This window comes from Osmerus eperlanus, chromosome 16 (assembly GCF_963692335.1).
Source record: "Osmerus eperlanus chromosome 16, fOsmEpe2.1, whole genome shotgun sequence".
Lineage (NCBI taxonomy): Eukaryota > Metazoa > Chordata > Actinopteri > Osmeriformes > Osmeridae > Osmerus > Osmerus eperlanus.
The window spans coordinates 9,765,056-9,787,094 of record NC_085033.1 but is presented as its reverse complement, the minus strand read 5'-3'; the positions used below and the strand labels follow the sequence as shown (position 1 = coordinate 9,787,094).

The window sequence follows — 22,039 nt, the reverse complement described above, 5'->3', positions numbered from 1 at the left end:
TAACTTGGAGCTGTGTGTTTCATAGAGATATTATGTTGTGACATTATGCGATTATGCCTCAATCCAGTTGAACGCTCCCATACCATACACACAATAAAACAAGTTATTTTGCACACTCAATTTTTATACATCCATCATTTCAATTAAATAACAAAATAACACACTTTACTAAACACAATTGGCTTTGACAGAATGTGCTAATGTACTAACGTACTGACAGAACATCTCAGGCAGTTGAGAAGCTGAAAATAAACAAACAAGCATAATTGGCCCAGCAGTTTATCCAGTGACCCGGCAGTGGGCGTAGAGTGGAGGTTAAAGAGAGCTGCGTTCAACAGAAGCAGGAGAGCAGAGGGAGTGTGTTTACCTGGTAGACGGCCTGCTCACAGTGCTTGTCCTTCTGGGCCTTCTTCTCCAGCTCCTCGCGCTGCTTGATGTCGTAGATGAGCGTGAAAAGGTCACGGAGGTCGACGATAAGAGGCTCCGCCTGGTCGAAAGCAGAGGAGAGAGAGAGAGGGTGGGTGGGTGGGTGAGGAGGACCAACAGAAGGAGGGGGAGTTGGCGGAGGAAGATAAGGAGGAAGGAGGAGGAGGAAGGGGAAATGTTGTGGTGGATGGAGAGGAGAAGGAGGAGGAGTGAAAAGAGGTAGAGAAGGAAGAGTAGGTACGGAGGAGATATGTTACTACTCACCGATTGGCCAGTCTTGATGGCAACAAAGCGGTGGTGTCCCTCCTTCCCGCAGACGTAACCAAAGGCGCGGTGGTCCCTGGTATCTTTAGCAATATAGGAGATCTCATGCACTGTGTGTTGATGCAAGAGAACCTGGAAACACGAGAGAGTAATGTCACATGCAGAGAAAAGCAACAGTGCTACAATGTTACAATGACAGGAAATAAGGGTCGAAGTGAACAAGGTTGAACCACTTTGAAGGTCAGGTTGATAAGAGAATATAAAAAGGGGAAATGAATTGGAACTGTGACTAACCACTAAAATCCATTTTGTTTGAGTGTCAGATAAAGAAGCAAGGCTGGAAAATTGGGCCGGATAATTCTTTGTCTTACTGTTGGCTGGGATCATACTTGACAGGAATAACTGCCACTTTGAACAATTCTTTCCTCCTCTACTCGTTTCGAGCTTTCACATGTCTCTGCAGGATATGAGATGCTACAGATTTACTGCATGAGTACAACCAAACGAGAGGAGTGCCACACAGACAGACTCATTTTCACATATCTGTACGATTTTCCTGACCTGGGGGATGTTGCTGTTACAATATGTGCACATGCAAAAAGATCCGTGGTCAACAGAGCATGCTTCAGAAGACCCACAGGGCAGCCCAGAACACCAGTTCAAAAGTATAGCCAACATACTCTACACACACACACAAACATAAACACACTCAGTGGTTTTGATGTCTGATCTACCCAACCGCTGCGCTTTTAATAGTGTTGATAAGCTTTAACTATGGAGGATCGACTGGGTGATTAACAAGGGCTTATTCAGTGGGGCACAATAATGCTGAAGATTTAGAGTGCTGGAGATGGATCAGTCATGTAGGAAGTCACTTCAACAGTTCAGTACTGTACTACAGAGCTCAGTGGAAAAGAGCAGTAAGCACTGACCAGACACAAGGGGTGGGCCATGGAGGATCATTTAGCTGTCTTTAATGACTGATGGGATGGCACTCAGACATCCCAACCTGCAGAGACTCATTTTCCGGGACGCTATCCAGACGCATGATGTACCCCCTCAACCAGCACGTACACCCCCCCCCCCCCCCCCCCCCCCGATACACTATCAGGATGCGCGATATGCACCTTTCTCTACCAGAAATGACCATTGGACAGTCTCTCGTTTGATCTAAATACAAAATCCCAGATTTACGGGATATTGTCTAGCATTTGCGGGCGTCAGGGAGCCGCTATGCAAAGGGAATCGGGCTAGTAATCAGAAGGTTTCTGGTTCAATTTCCGGCCGTTAAAATGACGTTGTGTCCTTGAGCATCTGCGGAAGTCTCCCGGAACTTCCGGGAGACTTGGGATGTCTGGGCACTGCTCTCTCCGAATTTGAAAGGGGAAGTTATCATTGACGAGCCTTTTTTTTTTGGTAGGAGGGACTACGGTAGGTATTGCATAATTATTTGTTAGCGTTAATGACAGTAGAGGTGGAGCTAGGGGCTAATTAGCAGTTAGCGATGATGATCATTAGGGGTGGAACTGAGTGCTAATTAGCAGTTAGCATTAATGAGCGCAGAGGGTGTTTCTGGAGTGCATGCGTCTCAAGATGGGGCGCAGAACCCCTCTATCATCTTGTGATAGAACAGCAGGCCTCTGGCTCCTCAGGGGGGCAGAGAGCCAGGATGGAGAGGGAGGCAGCCCATCTCAGAACGCCATCAAACATCCCTCACACGCATTAACAGTCATGACAGGGTGTCATAAGTATCCCTGCAGCAAGGTCAAAGTAGTTCACCCAGGGTCATATTCAAGACCTGCCAGATAATGGTTAGCACTCTGCTTTAAAATGCCAGTTATTCAATAGAAAGGAACTTTACATATTTAGTAGTGTTTTACCTATAGCTTGTGAGATATTACTTGCAAATCAGGTATAAGGTTCCCAGTTCATTAGCCAATCCCTTGTAATTGAGCTGTATTGAATGATATCTAAAATAATTTGTTTTGTTTCCCCAAAAAGGCGATTGTACGTTGTCAAAATGCCAACAGTAGAGTGTGACACCAGGCGTTTAACAAGGCAGCGGGGAGTGACGTGAAGTGAACTGTGTGAGCTCTGCCCCTCTGACTGTCGTCTTGGTTCCCAGTAGCAGCTGGGCTGGGTCTGACAGTGCGGCTCCGCAGTGGCCCCGGCCCGACCACAGCCGGCTCCGTCATCACTCACTCACCCCCGATCTCTCGTCATAAATCTTGATCCCGCCGAAGGACACGGTGAGAAAGACTCGCTGCTTGTGCTCCCCTTTGGAACGAGCCGCGGAAGCCATTCCCTGCAGGAGAGGAGACGTGGGGAGATGAAAGGAAATGAGCTCAGCAGGAAAGACAGTGTGCCACCTTCTATGATTCAGGTGAGTGTAATGGAGGCGGGTGTGGGGGGAAGGGGGCAACAGCTGTTACGTAATTGGTGCACAAACGTCACCCTGCCAATACTTCAGTTGGTTGTGTTTCTTGTGTAACGGGAGTCGTCTTTTACTTTCCCTTGTCAGACACAATCTTAAATAGGGCTGCTCCTCGTGGCATAACTGTCTAACAACAATGCAGATGCGTTTTTCTGATTGTGCTGACCGATCACCTCGCTCAGGCAACTTCCATCACGTCTTGCTGACTGAACAACTGCAGTGAGCCTTTGAAGTAGATATTTTCCCATGAATCTCAGCCCTTTTCTCCCCCCTTCCTTTATAAAAACAATTAACATTTCCAGCATGTTCTGCAGACTTATATCGAGGCCGTACACCTCCCTGACGTGTCTGTTATGCATCGGAGCCGTGAGAAGAACACAAGCAGAAGAAAAGCTCCTTCTGAACACGTCTGACAACCCTTCCACCCCTGTCATGTTGACAGAGTGACCCCATACAGTCCACCTTACACTCTCCCTCCTCTCAACCTCAGCACTTCATCTGAGCAGCAGCAATCAACAAAGCCCTTTGAGCACCATCAAACCCTGCCTTCAGTCTGCGGAGCGGGAAAACAAAGTAGGATTGTGCTGAATAGAGAGTCTATGGTCTCCCGTCAATCGTCAATCGGCTTCTCCATTTGGTGGATTAAGTCTTCCAGGCTCTGAGCGGCAGCTCGATAGAGACCCCTTCTCCCCTTCTCTATCCCCCTCTGTCCCCTGTCCAGATAATAGCATGCCCATATTGACTGGAGCATTGACTGTAACAGGCTGTGACTGGTGGCTAGAGGAGTCATATGCAGGTCACTGTTCAAATGCCACAGTATAACTGGTAAACCTGGCTGCTGTTGTATTTGATATGCAGTGCTCATGCTGCATTAACTAAGAGAGGATGAGAAGATGAGAGGATGAGAAGATGAGAGGCTCGCTATGCTGTACAGTATGCTGTAGTTGCACTCTGCTGTTTTAAGCCCTTGTAGTTTATCTAACACAGTGAAGAGACTTAAACCTACCCATAATCTCTCTATTGGACATGAGATAGCCTAATTCCTATCATCTTTCAAAGAAGCTCACTCTCCACTATCATTCAAAAGAGAGCTAGGTCGCTGTCGTATAGGTTCAGAAACCAAATACCAGTTCATTACACCCGAAAAATGCTCTGGCTACTTCACTAAGAAAAGTAATTCAAAACATGGAATATAAGTATCCTTTTACTACCTGTTTCTCGAGAACACCCTCCTGAATGGGATTCTTCTGTCCCTCTATAAGGAAACTGCTGAGACTGTTCCCTCAGAAAAGCCAAGATACTGTATCTCTGTCTATCTATCCACTGACAGGAGGGACTGAGGGGGCGGAATAATGGCCTGTACAAATGGAATCGGATTAGGTACCACAACACACTCCTAAGGCTCTGTCGGCTTTTGTGACAGTCAAGCATTTACGCACAGACACACACACACATACACACACCTTGAGCTTCATCATGGAGTCCTGGCACAGCTTGTCCCCGCGTGCCGCTGTCACCTCATCAATTCCGATCAGCTTGGCCTTGTAGCGCACGCCATCGCCGCGGAAACGCTTAATCAGCCCCGCCTCACTGCGGTCCTGACCTGCGACAGGAAGAGGAAGGGGAGAGAGCGCGAGAGCACGCAGGAAAGAGAGAAGAAGCAAGAGATATAAGAAGGAAGGAGATCATTACAGAAATGACTGATAAGGAGGGCCCTGTCCATTCAGAGACGGTATGAGCCCTGCCTTGCTTGAGGTGTAAGAGGTGATTACATTGATTGTGATTGTGCAGGAGGTGGCTGAGTAGCAGTACAGCAGATGGGAAAATATTGATGAAATATGAAATTATCAACAGGATGGAAAATGTTTCTTTCTGTCGCAGCCCAATAAAATGCATGAGCAGACTTCAACTGGCTCGGACCTCATGGGTCCATTGTGGGGACTGATGAACAAAACAGATAACTATTAGAGTCCTCGACAACCGACCAGCATCACCTTCCCCTGGCCTGCATGTGGGGCATTCCTAGGGAACAAGGGTGGGAGGTTAGGGGGCGTCCACCCACACCCAGCCAGGGTTCCCATGGGCACTATTGGTGGTCGTAAACAGCATGAAAGGCTGCTTTTGAGAAGCATCATCTCGGTCCAGCGCTTACCCACAATCCAGTGGGCCCCCCTGGGTGATAGATGGGGAGTAGCTGGCGGGCGGGAGGTAGCAGGAGACGGAGATTTGGAGGAGGAGTGTGGGGAGGATGGGGCGGGGATGTGTGTGTGTGTGGGGGGGGGGGGGGGGGTGGCAATCCAGTAGCGCTACAGGCTCTCCCTAATGTGGTCTGGCCTCCCTGTCTGTCATCCAACACTAGACAGCCTAACACCGTCTTGACAGTGACATTTTTCTCATTTTGTCTCTAGCCCCGTCTTCTGGCTTAGCGTTTTGATTATGTTGACCCTACACCTGAGCATGCTACAGTCTACACTGTGAATAACCTGTCTCTGCATAACCTATGTGCGTTCTGTCAGTGTTAGCAGGCTACAGCCGACACAAAGGGATGGTGGGGATTTCAAATCAAGGTCACTGGCACCTTGGAGAATTTAACACTATTTCAGGCCTCCTTCTCGCTCCACTCTATTCCAGCGCAGAAGCCTTGTACATCAGTTAGACGCACATTTAAGAGGCTGGCTAAGCTAAGCACCAGAGTAGGACAAGCTTTAATATCCCAAACAAAAACTGTCAAGCAGTGCGCTAAAACCATATTACACCAAATGAGCTTATTCCGCCCTGAAACATACTGTTTTCCATCCATGCTACATCTCTCACGGAATGTCAGAATAACTTTTTTTTCCTCTAAATATTTCAGCAAAATGTCTTGTCAGGGGTTCTTGGGGATATAAAAAAATTGTCAGAGAAAAAAGGGCAAATTAAGAGGGCTGTGAGTGGAAAACGGCTTGGCTCAAATGCAGAGGCCGTCTTGGTTATGCACACCCCCTCACTAATTGATGAGGGCTCAACTCTCAGAGGGGACGATAGCGTGAAGATGCTAAAGTCATGAAACTAAAGTGAACGTCAAATCTGGGTCTTATTCCGATGATAATTTGCATTGTATTCTTACTCCTCTTCGGTGTAACAAGACTTTTAGGAACGAGTACATCTATTTTGAGAATACATTTAAACACAATATACATTGTTACCATTCAGCCATCGTAAAGTCTAGCTAGCTGTTTATTGCATTACGTCTGCTCTTAATATTAAATTCTAGTACATACATACATTCCCCCCTCACCATACACAAGTTGTGATGTGCATCATATACTGCATCCTATAATACACCATGCACAGGCCACTGTGCATGGTGTCCATGCACAGTGGCCCTGTCTTATAATCACACATCAGAAGAGATTAAAAGATTTATGCACAGATCCTCTAACGGAATTCTCCCTGCATACTGAATGGGAAGGTTGATAGACCGCGGTAACCCCTACTGTACGTGCCTGGAGTTCAGATCACAGGGAGTGCACTGCATCTGGGAGGGAAACGCTGCAGGGTTGCATGATGTTCTGGAGAGGAGCGAGGGAGGAGTATGACACACTAACTCTGGAGCTCTTGAAGGATGACCACGGGCTAGTCCTCTCCGTGTTTCTGGGACCCTGTTACTGCCACACAGTTATGTATCTATTTCTGTCTGTGTCCGTATAGTTGTGTGTCGTCTTCCCTGTTTCCCCCCTCACGTTCATTCATCCATTCGGGTGTCCGTCTGTGATTGGCTTGTCAATGTCATGCATCATCATTACCGTAGCTGCTTCCGACCAATTGTCTCTGTGTCCGTCTTATTCAAAAACCCTTGTCTTTTGTTCGTCAGTCGATTGATTATGTGTTGGTGTTGTGTGGTGAGTCAACTCAGTTGTATTTACATTCAGTGATATTAGTCATAGTAGTATGTATATAGTAAGTAAGTAAGTAAGTATACAGTATATGTGGTCCAGAATTTAACATTATTATTTTAGCTTTGTGCCTATACTAGGTAGAGTGTTTTTTGTTTGTGATTTTGGTTCTTGGCACAGAGGCAAGGGGTTAGGTACGCAGCCCGTGGGCATGCACATAGCATTACTTCTGTTAAGAACACAAGGCAAGTAATAGCAGCCACCCAATGTAATCTTATTGGCGGGGCATTATTTGGTTGTGCAGGTGTAGTTTTTCTAGTTTTGTTTCTTTGTCAGCATTCATGGTTCCCTTGCTCCCCTGTGGCATATTTAGTTCCCCTGTAATAAATATAATGTTTACATTGAAACATTGTTTCACTCTGGATATGTGTTTCAACATCCATTTGCACATTTCTATTCTCTCCTCTTGATGCATGCTTATGGTCTGCACCTCTCTGTCACCAACGGTCTGTGGAAGACACAACATTGCTGGGACTTTTCAGAAGAAGTGATGCGGATGTCCATCTGAGACACAGAACATCAACATTGACCTCGGCCAACTCAAAGGACGACTTGCCCCTATTGCATAGTGTGTTGTGGGACCACGACTCCCCCCCGACCCCCCCCCCCCGACCCCCCCCCCCCCCCGACCCCCCCCCCCCCGACCCCCCCGACCCCCCCCCCCCATCCTGAAATGGGGACGGGGGGCCGAGGACGAGGGAAGGCGGAACGGCCAGATGGCACCAGATGGAGAGTCATAAGTGCCCCTCCAGATACGCAAACTTGGCAACAAGACTTTTTTGTTAGGGATCCCGGCATCCAAGCCGCTTAACCTTTGAACTTTGAAAAATATGTATCTACAGAGTAGCTACGTCTGTCCATCAGGGGTCAACTTTTGGAGTGTGATTTGATCGAAGGGATCTGGGAATCAAGAGAGTTTGCGCCCCCCAGTGAATCCGATTCATCCATCCATTCGTTGCTGCATCGGTCTGTGCATCATGTTCCCGAGTGATCCCTTTGCTGTGTATGAGTTGGTCATGTATGTGTGCCTGTCGGGTCAAGCCTACTTTCTAGTAAGACTGAGAGGAAGCATGGGATGTGCCGGCCAGGAGCCGGGCAAATGTGCCCCAGCCATCTGCCTGCTCCATGTGGATGAAGCAACGTTCACAAGCCTCAGCAAACACACAGATCCACATTTCCAAACATGATCACACGTACTGTAACCCCAGCTGTACATGGAATGGGGAGACAGTGTGCTGCAGACAACACAGATAGAGTTGCTGTTAAATGATGAATCGTGAAACCAATTAGTGAGTTAATGAGGGGTATTGTGCTCATCATCAATACAGTGGATGATACATCGATTGAACCAGAGTTACATGTACATTATTGATGTACTCTGTGACAGTGATTCTTGATTAATGCTAAATCCTTTCTCTAATGAAACGATATGACAGAATATGTGATAGAATATGATGCCTTGTGTTAAAATGGCTAGAGACACTGGAGGTGTCTCATTATCCAAAAATGACTGGAGTAAGACAAGATGAAATCTAGCAGAGATTACTATAGTAGCGCTGCTGCCTAATTTCTAGGGCATCTTTCCAACCTGCCAGCACTAGGCACATGAGAGGTGACTGCAGATTTCACACTGCACCTTTTTTTTTCTCTTCTTTTTCTTGAAGTGAATCATTTTTTATTTTTTGCACAGATTACAGTTGGAGTGCAACAGTTGCTATGGAGATGGAGTGAAGTCACGCATGTGAAGCAATTCCATCGATGGGTAGAAGGGAGGCTTTAGCGTGGCAGACAGACACTGCAGTCAGGCTGGATGCTAGCTACTGGCTAGAGACACACTTGGCTCAAATCATACCAACAAGGAATTAAATATTTACTCCGATGTGTGTCAGTATGTACTGTATGTAACATGTCTTTTTTCCAGTAAAACAGCCCAGCAATAAAAAAATTATCTGCAGAACTTGAAAGACAATCTCAATTCAGGGAGTATAAAATACATTCACTCTATGGATACACTAGGCTACCACCTTCAGAACAACAAACACCTCTAAATGTGTTATTGTATGTCATCAACCTCCACCTTGAGAGGGTCCTTTACTGGCCCAGCCATGGCAGTGAAACACTTCGCAGTGTGACAACACACATCAATCTCCATAATCCCCCGGATTTCCATTTATATGAATCTAAATAGCATCTTCATGATTGTAACAATGGTTGCTGCGGCACATGTGATTAACATGCTAAAGTCAGGCTGATAGCCCCCTCCAGTAAGAGTCGCATGGCCACGTGTGTAATTGGGCCTTCACACCGCTCTGCTCTCCCTCCACTTAACTCAAATCGATGGGCCCTCCTCCAGCCAGGCTATTTATCTGAGAGATCTGCGGGAGCCAGGGAAACAGCCACAGAGGACCTGGCCCCTCTGCCCTGCTGCTGCTGCTGCTAGCTGGCAGCTAGGAAGAGGAGAGGCAGGAGAGGAGATTAGAGGCGAGGCAGGCGAGGCGAGGCAGGAGAGGAGAGCTTTAGACCACTGCTGATGGTGCTGCTGCTGTAGCTGGAGTAGCTTTATTCATGGGCGGAGGGATGAGGAGGAGGAGGGGAAATGAAGAGCGAGAGAGAGGGATCAGCCTCTCTCTCTCTCTCCCCCCCCCCTACCTCTCAGCCAATTCAATCCCATTTCAATCTCCCAGCGATCGTTCTGAGGCTGCCTTGGCCTATTACATCACTTATGCTGTTCATCAAAGCGACAGGGTGTGAATTCCCCCGTCCGTGACACCTAAATCATGACACTACCAACCCCCAGGCTACACAGAATAGCTGTTACTACATCTGGATCTGTGGGATGGAGGCCTCTCCTGATAAGGAAAATACATTTAGCCCCCTAAAGAATGACTCGCTGAATACAGAAAACCACACGGGACTGCTTCTTCTCATCGCACCTTCATTTCGTTTAGCCAGGAGGATAGTTGACTAGGTATGGTAGGCCTGAAAAACACACCTAAGGGGTATGTATATGTGTAGTGTGGTGTGTCTGTGTGTCTATTTGACTATTTATTTCTTACTGTATGTATGCATGCAGGAGTGTATGTGTGTGTCTGCTTGTTTATGTGTGTAGGTTTGTCTGTGTGTGGGCGTGAGTGTGTGCTTACCTTTAGTCCTCTTGGACTCCCTCCTCAGGGTGGTTTTGACACCTGGCTGGAGTTCGGCCTCTGCTGACATCCTCCTCCGCTGAGTCCTTGGTTTTCGTCCCCCTCACAGCAGATCCACCATGGGCTGGCAGCACACCTCTCCAACCAGCCTCCAATGTCCTCGCTAGTCCCTCTCAGAGGCCGACGTCCACGCGGGAGCTCTCCTCCAGGTCCATGGTGAGAAGTCTGGTGGTCCTCTTCAGAGCAAAGTCCGGCGTGAGCCCACTGAGCCTCCCGTTCAGTGCAGCTTCATCCTGGGGTTGGAGGGCCTGTGAGTGAGAGGTGGAGTGGTCCTCTTGAGGCGCTTCACACCCGTGCTGACATTGTGTTTGGCTCTCAGTGAAGGTCAGCCATCATCTTGTACCCCTTCTGCTTAGTCAGTGATTCCCCCAAGGGAAGGGCATGGACTTCTCCTTTAATATTTGCTGTCGAGGGAGTGAGCAAATATTCCTATTGGATGAAGCGATTTAGACCGCGATTAACTGTTCATCCAAGTTATTTCCTTCAAGCACTGTGAAGCAAACAGACAGGGAATATGTTTACTGTTCACAGCTGACTATTAATTAACATGACAAAAACATTTCCTTAAATCAGTCACTCGAATATTAATTTAAGTTATGAAATGACAGCTACTAATTCATAACCCCAACAAGGTACTTATTATCTGCTCCAGATCACCAAAGCTTAATCACAGGGCAAACACATCCAGTCATGTGTGCATTGTGCTTTCTCTCACATGCTCAGCAACATGAAAGGACGGGGAAGAGCAGTGAATGACAGAATGACTCTTTTAGAACTAACTACTGAGATGATTCTGGCATGGAGAGCTATGAATTGGAACCCCCCCAGTGAGTGTGGTGCCCTTGAATCATCCACCGCTAACATGAAGACACTGCCAAGCTGGCACACTGGGCCGGCACTGCGGTTGGCATGGTGATACCCATTGTTGGAGTCAACCCTGACTCTGTCCTGTCCTAAAAAAATGAGCAGCTCCCATGCAATGGGCTCACGTGGCGTGCTTGTGTGTGACATTGTGTGACATTGTAGGTGTGTGGCCCTATGTGTGTACAGTATGTGTGTGTGTGTAAGGGAGTAAGAGAAATCGAGAGAGAGAAAGAGAGAGAGAAAGAGAGAGAGACAGAGAGATAGATAGCTTAGCCAGGTCACAGGAACCACTTTTACTCTCTCTGTCTCTTCAGGTCAGGCTTCAACACTTCTATTATTCAGAAATGAGCTGCGATGCTGAAACGCATTACATTTCCCTGAACAACAGGTTATTGCAATCGTCTGGTCCTCATCGCTTCCCTCTGTGGGTGCAAATGCCTATCCCAAGCTTCACCCTGCGCACATTTCACCAGGGAATGATTCAAGTGCGCTTATGAGGCAGATAATGTCACGGCAGTCCGAGAGGAGGGCAATCTCCATATAAGCACGTCTCAAACAAAGCCTTTCGAGTGTCAGCAATGAGAACGACATTTTCCTGTCACAAAGAACCTTATCGTAATGTAATTTTCATTGAGGAAGGAGACATGTCTCATTGTATTGGCTGTAAGAGTGATTTAATGTGATGTACGACTGCTTTTCAAAACCAATGGTATCTAGGTCACTCAGCCTCCCAATCTGCTCAGTGTTTTAACAGTTCCCACTGTCTCTTATGATTTGGGTCAGAGTTAACGAGCATCATTCCATTCTCCGGCTTCGATGCTGTTGAAGTCAGCCTGTCAAAGCCACCAAACATAAGCCTTTTCTTTATTTATTAATTGGCTCATTTGAGTATTTTCTTTGTAAATATGAAGGGAGATTTACTATAGGGAACACTATTTACTTTCTACATCTAACTCATTCTTCAGTTTCCATCTGCAACAACGAGATGGCTAATTTAAGATGGAAAAAATTACAAATAAAACATATATTTTCAGTCTTCATCTCTTGGGTTTGCAACCTGGCATCGGTATCTGTAGCTGTAACCGGATTAGCTAACAAATACAGTTTGCAGTGAGGAAGCATGATGAAATATGACAACTCTCTCTTCTTAACACCAACCACATCAATCACAGAGCAAGTCATTGATTTTTCTTGAGGGAGTCAGAGCACACACCTTCGCATTGCCAGGCATACCCCTTGGGTACCAGGTATATATATCCTGTCATGAGCATAAATGGAATACGATGTGATGTGCCCTGAATCTTTACCAAAGCGGGAAAATTGTTTTCTTTTTTTCATCGTGTTCGATATGACACAAATCTCAGTGCCGTATGGGCAGAGCCTGCAGCATTCCACCATTGGTCACCTGCGGACTAAAAGGAATGATGTCACTCAATAAAGTATTCATCGCTCCTTCCTCGGGGTTAAGAAACTTATTAACATACAATTTACAAATTAGAACATCACACAGTACATGTGCCTAGCAATACATCTCAGCAACAGCAATAAAAAAAGAAAGCGTCTTTGCATGCGCCCAATTATCTATTTGTGATACAAATGATACTTTGAATTGCAGCAGACATTTCTGTTCGCGCACCTTATCAGGATAAGCTATTTAGTTCATCTTTAATGTCTCCCACACAGACATAAAGGCTAATTGAATAAAAAGGACTGATTGCACTACATTCATTTCTCCTATTAGGAGCATTTCAAGTTTCTCAGTTAATCAGAGTGTACAATCAAGCTCCCACTGTAAGACAAGTCCTTGAATTCAGCAGATGAGTCAGTGAGGTTGAGTAGCCATCCATCACCCGATATGGCCAATTACACCTCTATTCAGACCAGTCTCTATGGAGGCTGCCGCCTGTGCTCTCCAGCTTGCATGTGACTGTCTAGTAGGCCGGCAGGCAGGCAGTAAGGCAGGCTGCCAGGCAGGCAGGCAGGAAGGCAGGCATGTCCCTAGATCCTAACGCCTCCTACCCAGCCAAGGCTGCCATGGCCTGGGGGCTGCTAGAGCCGTTTGTTCGACAGACTGGCTTTGGCACCTAGCGCTGGTCATCTTTGTTACAAAATGCCCCCCAGCTTATGGAGCAGGACAGGGCTGTCACAACCCAGGACGCCAAAGCCTCCAAGAATATCCCTGCTGGTTTACCTTGTGTCACCTATGACAACCACAGCCACCAACTTTGGCTCTATATCAACTGTGGATAAGACACTGAAAATGTATATAACACAAAGAATGACAGTAAACAGATTCATTGGTTTAGGGATTGACCAGTGGTCTACAGTACATTTTATGCATGAATTCATCAGCTGTTAGCTGTTATCAAGTTCTCAAAATCAATGACAGCCTCGTCTCCGGTGGCCTTACAAGAGCCTGATAGCCCTTGAATATAAGATAGGGCCTAATTTAATAGTGTATCGCTAATTAGCTTCTTGTTCATTGCTCATTGTTTCTATGAGGCGTATAGGCCTTCTTAACTGAATAAAAGCAAAAGTTTCATTGGGTTAATCACACCAATTACTGTGATCATAGAACAAGTGTCTAATATATTAAGGTCATAAGAACACACACACACAAGAAACCCAAAAGGAAAATCCAAAAGGTTCCTCTAAAGCTTGTCCTCCAGTATACCTTGCATCTAGAGTGGACTGATGGCCTGTGACATGACACTGCTGCGCTCTGGCTCATTACTCCTCCTCATTCCTGACAAGATGGAGGAATGAGTTTTGACGACAGAGCGAAGTGGAGTTGACTGGAAAACAGGAAAGCACATAAAAAACGACTGTTTATGCATCGGAGCATATTCATTTGCTTCCTGATAGAAACAAAGGCCTCATTTCTTTGGGTTCAGCGCATACAGCTGGTAAACTAAATTAGTATAGCGCCGCAGTTGCTTTGCAGTGCAGATTTATGTCAAAATAAACCTTGGAGCAGTGCACTCACTTAACCACGGCTGTAGTAGTGGCCAGGCATGGCTAGTCAGAGGGCAGGGAGGAGTTACCCTCCACAGTGCTCCTACATTACCCTTTTACTAGTTCAGCTGCACTAGAAAGGGTCGCAATTTAGAGGAGGGGGAGGGGGGGGGAGTACAGAATGTGACATCAATGAACAAGAGCGCTAACATTCTCTGTTCATAGAGAGTGAGCTCCCTAGTCTTAATTTGTTTCATCTGGGTTACTTTTCTTAGTCAGGAGATCCAGATTGCCGACATTTTAAAGCGGATATGTGTCATGCTGCACTGTTGCGACAGTAAACAATGACTAAGGCTTATGACTGTGAGAGCGTCCCTGTTTGCGATACCTAATGAGACACCCGTGCCGAGAAATGCAGCCAGCCAGCGTGAGACTGGACCGCAGTTGGAATGGTTAATTGGGCAATAGGATCCTCTGAACGCCTCCGATGTGTCTCTTAACTTCCCTGAGGAGTCTTTAATTCACTGACTCGCTCTGTTGTTGTGCACTGTCTCAGAGTCTAAACAGTGTGTTCAAACAGGCTATTTACCTCGTTCAGTGGGAGAGAATTGGGCTGGCTCCAAGATAGGAGACCTAAAGGAAAACAGCTCTCTCACAGCCAAGACATCTCTTCCATCTCCCTCTCTCTTCTCCATTTCTGTCTTCCTTCCTTCCTTTCTCTCTCTCCATCTCTCTCTGTCTCTCTCCCAGTCTCTCTATCTCTAATTATCTCTCTGCCTCGTTCCACCTTTTCTCTTTGTTGTGTCTCTCACTGTGTCCTTTCTCCCTATCTTGTCCCTCTCTCTTCTCTCTATCTCTCCACTTGTTTTTGGTTTTCACAGTGTTTCTTTATCTCCACCCAGTCCCCCCAGACCCCCCTGTCCTATTTTCTTGTTCTCCCTCCTTTTGGTTTGCACAATGCCTATTTGAGAAAAGACGGTTGAGGCAAGGTTTCCTTTGAAAATTATATAAGAACCCTCTCTTTATCCACGTGGTCATTGCTTCATGCAGGGAGAAATTAATGAGACAATTAAGCAATTTTTCCATGAACACTTTGAACTGAATAAATAGCCAAAAGGTGACCTTTGTAATTGAACACAGGTCATGGATACAATTAAGATATGAGTCACCGCTATATTAAAAAAACTGTGACAAAACAAAACAGTTTTCTGACTTTGTTCATGGCTTAAAAAACTTTTACAAAAGATCTTATTGGGATTTCAGGCTCACAATGCAGCTCACAACCCAGTACAGAAAGTCACTGTGTGCAGTCCCTAAGGAAACCAAAGGCTCAGCTGATTTGCCAGTGATACTGATGATGAGGAAGGTCAGGTAAGCATCGTAATATGCTCTATATAGGCCATCTCTTCAGCACTATTCTAACTACAGGACAACTTCTAGAACACTCACACACACTCTCTGTCTCACACATACACACACTCTCTCTGTCTCTCTCTCACACACACTCTCTCTCTCTCTCTCTCTCTCTCTCTCTCTCTCTGTCTCTCTCTCTCACACTCTCTCTCTCTCTCTCTCTCTCTCTCTCTCTCTCTCTCACACACACACATCTGTCCCCCTGACTACTCTGTTGTCTGTGGGTGTAATTAGAGGCGCTCCCACCACACCTCCACGTCTCTCATTAATCTCACATGAGTAATTAGGTCGCTGCGACGTATGGAACTGCAGGAGGTGTGAAACTGGGTGTGAAACTGTTGTCATCTCATATGTTATCACACTCTGGAGATTGAGGGGATTAAAGCACACCACAGCCCATTGGCAGCTAATCATGCTGATAATGATAAGTGAAATATTCTTTCCGACGTTACAATGGCTCTGCAAGGTCATGAACTCACACAGCAGAGAAATCTGGCTTCCAGTCATCATGTACTGTGGTCCAATAGCACAAAGACTTTAAGACCTAAGACAAAGAGACTGTTACTCCTCTCACAAGAGACTATTTCTATCTGAACCTGCACCACACCGACTACCTCTACCTCCACCACAGAGACTACCTCCACCACAGAGACTACCTCCACCACAGAGACTACCTCCACCACAGAGACTACCTCCACCACAGAGACTACCTCCACCACAGAGACTACCTCTACCTCCACCACAGAGACTACCTCCACCACAGAGACTACCTCCACCACAGAGACTACCTCTACCTCCACCACAGAGACTACCTCCACCACAGAGACTACCTCTACCTCCACCACAGAGACTACCTCCACCACAGAGACTACCTCCACCACAGAGACTACCTCTACCTCCACCACAGAGACTACCTCCACCACAGAGACTACCTCTACCTCCACCACAGAGACTACCTCCACCATAGAGACTACCTCCACCACAGAGACTACCTCTACCTGCACCACAGAGACTAACTCCACCACAGAGCCTACCTCCACCACAGAGACTACCTCCGCCACAGAGCCTACCTCTCACTACACTCACTACAGTCTGTCAGATGATCTGACAGCTGTATGGAAAATGGGCTGTCCTCTGCAAAATGGATAACAAAAGGCATATCTGGCCATATTAAACACACTATGATATGTAAACACAGAATCTAAGTCAAAGTGCTATTACAATTCTGCATAGATACAATTATTCAAATTCCTCTTCATTACAACACTAATCATTAAGAAGAAACTGTTTGTATTGCTAGCAGACCTTCAGTGGATTCAAAAAGGTTGTCATTGAAAGTGTAGCTGCTAGCCTGCTCACATAATTGCCTTACTTTTCCATGCATTATAAAACACACACGGGCTCACACACACACACACACACACACACAGAGTGCATGCACAAATGCATTTCAGCTATTACCTACTGCCATAAGATTACAATCATCAACAACCCCATATGGAGTGCTGTCTACCCTGAGGTGGCAGGGTTGTAGCATGGGGGCCAGGGGAGGCAACTGAAGAACTGCACTACTCTGAGGTGATGAATGCTCTGCTGCTTATGGAGCCTCCTGTTGTGCATCTGTGAGAGCAGATGAATGGGGAGGAGTGCCTGATAAATTGGGTCACACGAACATGGCGTTTCTGGGTAATGCGGTGAAAATGCCTGAGGAGGGCAGTTGGGGGCAGCACGTGGGCCTACAACTGGGACAGAGCTGCTCTTACTCCCCCTCCTCACCTACAGCAATGTGCTACATTGGTTGCAACTTAATTTCACACACCTTAATTTAATACACATGTACACGTGCAAATACACACACACATACACACAAGAGCACGCACACGAGAACAGCACACACAGTCACACTATCACAAACACGACACATGGACTGTATTCTTTGTAAGGCTCGTAAGGTGTGTGTGTAGGTCTGAGAGTCTGTGCATGTGTGCCCCGTTTAGCTCGAAGGACCCTTGACGACCCGTGACGGGTAGATCTAGGCAGCTCAGGCTGCCTCTTGACAGAGAGAAGTCGCTACTGAAGCGGACACACAGTCTACCTCTTTAAGATTTATCTGGAGCTCCACAGCCTTGTACTTCAATAGATGGATGACTATTTCATACATTGCCAACTGGCGCGACATGAGTTGAGCTGAAGGTCGCGGTGACTCATTTCAGTTACGTAGCTGGGCCGGTGAAGACAGAACACTTCATTCTGTCTTATTGACTTGTTTCAAATCTACAAACAGGCGGCGAGTTGAAACATGGAGTCCCAGCAAAGGGAGAGATGTTCTGTAAGCCTGAGATTCACAGACAAGCCCAAGACATGGTGCAGTGTAGGATGCAGTTCAGTGTCCAGCTAAAACAAAGACAGAAGAAGACGATTGGGTGTACAGATTGCCTTGGAACCCCCAGGCATATAGCAGGCACCACCACACCTCCCAGCCAATTGAGTCTTAATGATTCATTGGTTTGGCATGCTACATCTCCCTTGTGATGGTTGGTGTCAGTGATGCATTGAAGATGTCCAGTCCCATGGAAGTGGAGCAGGCAGTGATGGCTGTTCTGGCCAGGCACATTTGACATGGCGCCACACACAAGCCCAACACCTCACCACCGTGAGGTGTTGGGCAGTGTCGCTCAGGTCATGTGATGACTCCAGTTTTTTTTTTTTACAATAATGGGAAAACTGACAGATCCTCCAACTGTTTGATTCAAACATCTGGTGACTGTGTGTCTGATGTAATGGTACGAGAATGTGTGCTTGTGGGGGTGATGGTAGTTTTAACTATTGCTATATAATTAAGTAAGATGTTATTTGCACTGTAGATGCAAAGAAATGAAATGTTTGTGTGGAAAAGTGGGTAGACAAATCAGGTTCTGTTCCTAACAGAACAATAATCTCCTTTTTTAGCCAGACTAAGAAGTAGCCTGTGAATTTCTAAAATTGGTAAATAACAGAAATACAGGACACAGCCCAATTTCTCGTAACCGTAGTTTCAACGAGAGACTCCCACCCAACTTACATCTGAGGAAGCACCTGTCACCATGGGCTCATGCCAACCATGCATCTGCCTCATGCAACGCAGCGCCACAATGCACTTGAACAGAACAACCACCTCAATTGTCCCTCGGAACTAGCTCCCCTAACCTGCATCTGCCCACCCGCCTGCACTGACGTCTTCCTCACTGATAACAATCAGAGCAGAGATACCCCGCACAATAAAGTTCAGCAATCTTAATTGGCTGGCTCACTGAATTAAGTTCTTATAAAAGATTTAGACCACTGCAGCAACCATGTACCATACAACCGTCTGTGTTTGCACTCTTCTGAAGAAGCATTACCTCCGGCCTGGGTATGTGAGTCTTCAGGGAGTTCAGTCAGAGGTAATGCTGCTGCATTACAAGGAAAAACAACGGATGTGATAGGCTTTTCAGCGGGACAAAAGGGGAATCAGAGGACATGGACAAGTGGGAGAGACAGCAGGAGCTGGGGAGTGCTGAATAACAACCAGCTGCATGTGTTGTTCTTGTGTCATCAGATTGAAGACAAAAAACAGCATGAATAGAAAACATCCCATTTTTGCTTTATTCATTTTACAGGACTTGCGGAATGAGAGGAGAGGCATAATGGTTTTAATCCGATAATATGGCTCCAATACTGTCTCTGTGGTTTTTGCTGTCAGGAGTTGAATTAAGTGTCTTGATTCCAGTGGGAGACCAACAAAGGGCTCCTTGCCACAGAAGTGAATGCTCTCCAGCATTTTGTGCGGCACCATCTTAAGCCTCACAACTCACAGAGGATTGCAAGGAACTGTCACGGGACTACCGACTGCACTGAACTGAAAACAGAAAGTGTGTGTATGTGTTTGTGTGTGTGCGCTTGTATGTGTGGTCAAACATATGGACAGTGTGTGAGAACATTTGGCAGTGATCAGTTACAGCCAGACCTCTGGCTTGTATAAGGAGATTACTTTTGGGCGGATATGGGGAAAACCCTCCATGAACTGTCACACCACTGATACTGCTCTGAGGATAAACAGTTGAGTCCTGACACAAACAAGGTCCCGAACTAATTCCAGCCAACCAATCACGGCATTATTTCCACCACTTTTCAGTCATTCCACACCATACAGTTAAAACGGGAGTCAGGTGGCTGAGCGGTGAGGGAATTGGGCTAGTAATCCGAAGGTTGCCAGTTCGATTCCCGGTCATGCCAACTGACGTTGTGTCCTTGGGCAAGGCACTTCACCCTACTTGCCTCGGGGGAATGTCCCTGTACTTACTGTAAGTCGCTCTGGATAAGAGCGTCTGCTAAATGTAAATGTAACATATTCTGTCTTCCTCAGATCATCATTTACAAGCCATAGCTCCACAGCAGGCCATTTTATGAAGTGAATTAGGCACTTGTTTAAGACCCACTCATGCAGGCACTGCAGAGGCACACTATTGTACACATGGTTGAAACGTGTTTAGTTTTATCCTTGTAAGAACAATAATTACAGCTAGGCCTATGTCAATCAACATCTCTGGGCTGACAGGTCATAGCCAGAGAGATGGCTCCCCACAAGGTCCTTTGAGCTATGTCTAAAACACAGTGATAGAGATACACAAATAGAACAGTCAAAAGATAGTCAAATGTGGACTGGTAAGTAAGGGGTTTCATCAGAATATCTAATGCTGGTCTAGGACCGTATCCATTCGTTTTCTCTCCTGTCCCAGAAATTATGAACCAACTGTGACAGAGGGGGGCAATTTGACGCGGTGACGCAGCAGATACCCCCATACGCTCCGAAGTTTCACCGGCAATATTTTCACCGCAATGAACCATGAACCATAAACTTGAACCACGATTAGGGGAAACCCATTTATATTCACTGATATCCCGCAGTGAGTCGATATGTCACAGTGGCACCGCTGAGCTGCGCGCTTCTACAGGTAGGCACATCCGTTTGCTGGTGTGCATTCTGCTTCAATAGAAAAGCTGTCCATAATATGTAAGTTTATTAATATACGTTTATGTCAGTCGGAATAACACGATTGACTTGTCTTCTACTCATATAGGCCTATACACAGAATAGAAAAATCAAAGACCTGGCCGTTAAGCATTTGGATAGTGTGTAGACGACACGCAGGGGGGGGGGGGGGGGGGTGCTTGGACACGGCTGAGGAATAGTGGGCTAAACTGTGAAGTCTCCTTCACGAGCCTAGATTTGAAATGATGCACAATCTTACAGCATCCGAAAATGAGTCCGTCTATAAGGACAACTTAACAAGAACATAACGCCTTGACCTAATTTATAATCATTGGTTTATCAGTCAGTCTGAAGACTAGCCTGTAAACCTATTTTGACCATTCAAATCGAATTTAGCCACAGAACCATGAATATTCCTTTTTTATGGGATTCTTAATATTTCTATTAATAAAAATAAAACCTTATCTTTCCTCTGCCTGCTTTCTTGGAAGATTGCGTTTACATTCAGTCCATAAATCTTGGCTATAGCCAGAGGGTTCTTTTTTGCATCCTAAAACATCTTCTAAAACCATCTTAACTGGATCGGTAACAAAAAAACGTGAAGTGTAGTATACACTACAAATGTTTCCAACATATCTGAGACTTACCAATATGAAGCACATCCTACTCGGAAGTGTCCCATTTCTGCGTTTTAATCCAAACCAATGCCCCTTTCATTTGTGCGCTCTGTTTTCCGTTTAGGAGGAATATCCATTGGTTAATTCCTTTTGCCGGACACACTAAAATCACATTGGGTAACCTCAATTCTTTTCGACAATTTTACAATTTCGGCGCCCCGTGAGCCGTATCTTCTACCGCCACCGAAGTTGCCTAGTTACCCCTCTTTCTCATTCAAGGTGGCTAAAGCGCTGTATACAGCGGCCAATCATAGAAGCAGCCGGAGAGATTAACTATTTCTTGGCTCGACTATTCCAGATTCTGGCGAAAACGAGGAGAGTGGGCGGGGAAAATAGGCCCCTGGTGAAAGAAAAAATTAAAATGCACAGAGAATAATGTAGAAGGGATCCGTTAGAGGGGGAATGTGTGGAGGGGGATGGGACAAGGGATTAAACATTTCACAAAAATAAAGAAGGGGGGTGGAGGGGGCTGGGACCAGTCGGAGGGGGCAGGGTACCAGTTGCCCATTTCCCACAAGAGAGCACTGCACATGTAGCATCATCAAAGTATATTATTTCAGTTATATCCAGCTGCCAGTGGTCTCCTACAGAACACATTTCTGTCCACAAAGGGAAGGCAGGGTGAACACTCTTTAAAAAGCAAAGATTCGGCTCATTTCTTAAATCCAAAATACCCATCTATCAGGATAATTGATCAGCCCCCTTTAACCAGCCATCCGTCAAGACCCAACTGCTTTCCCTTCCTTCTCCAGCCGTACCGCGTCGCCTCATCATAGGCCATATTGATTTCAATTTCCCTTCCAGCTCTGGGTGAAAGGTGTAGGGGAGCGAGTCAGCTTCAATCACTGTTACACGGC

General features: G+C 46.2%; 1 protein-coding gene across 1 annotated transcript in view; it reads right to left on the bottom strand.

Moving 5' to 3' along the window:
- LOC134036566 (complement component C8 beta chain-like) overlaps positions 1-21,406 on the bottom strand; it is a 34,723-nt gene extending 13,317 nt beyond the window's left edge. Inside the window, exons 1-6 of the mRNA XM_062481564.1 lie at positions 21,153-21,406; positions 10,203-10,752; positions 4,588-4,727; positions 2,897-2,995; positions 691-822; positions 368-487 (exon numbers count right to left, since the gene is read on the bottom strand). Coding sequence (XP_062337548.1) covers positions 368-487; positions 691-822; positions 2,897-2,995; positions 4,588-4,727; positions 10,203-10,272 — 561 coding nt within the window. The 5' untranslated portion in view covers positions 10,273-10,752; positions 21,153-21,406. The remainder of the gene's footprint in view (positions 1-367; positions 488-690; positions 823-2,896; positions 2,996-4,587; positions 4,728-10,202; positions 10,753-21,152) is intronic.
- Between the last annotated feature and the right edge of the window lie 633 nt (positions 21,407-22,039).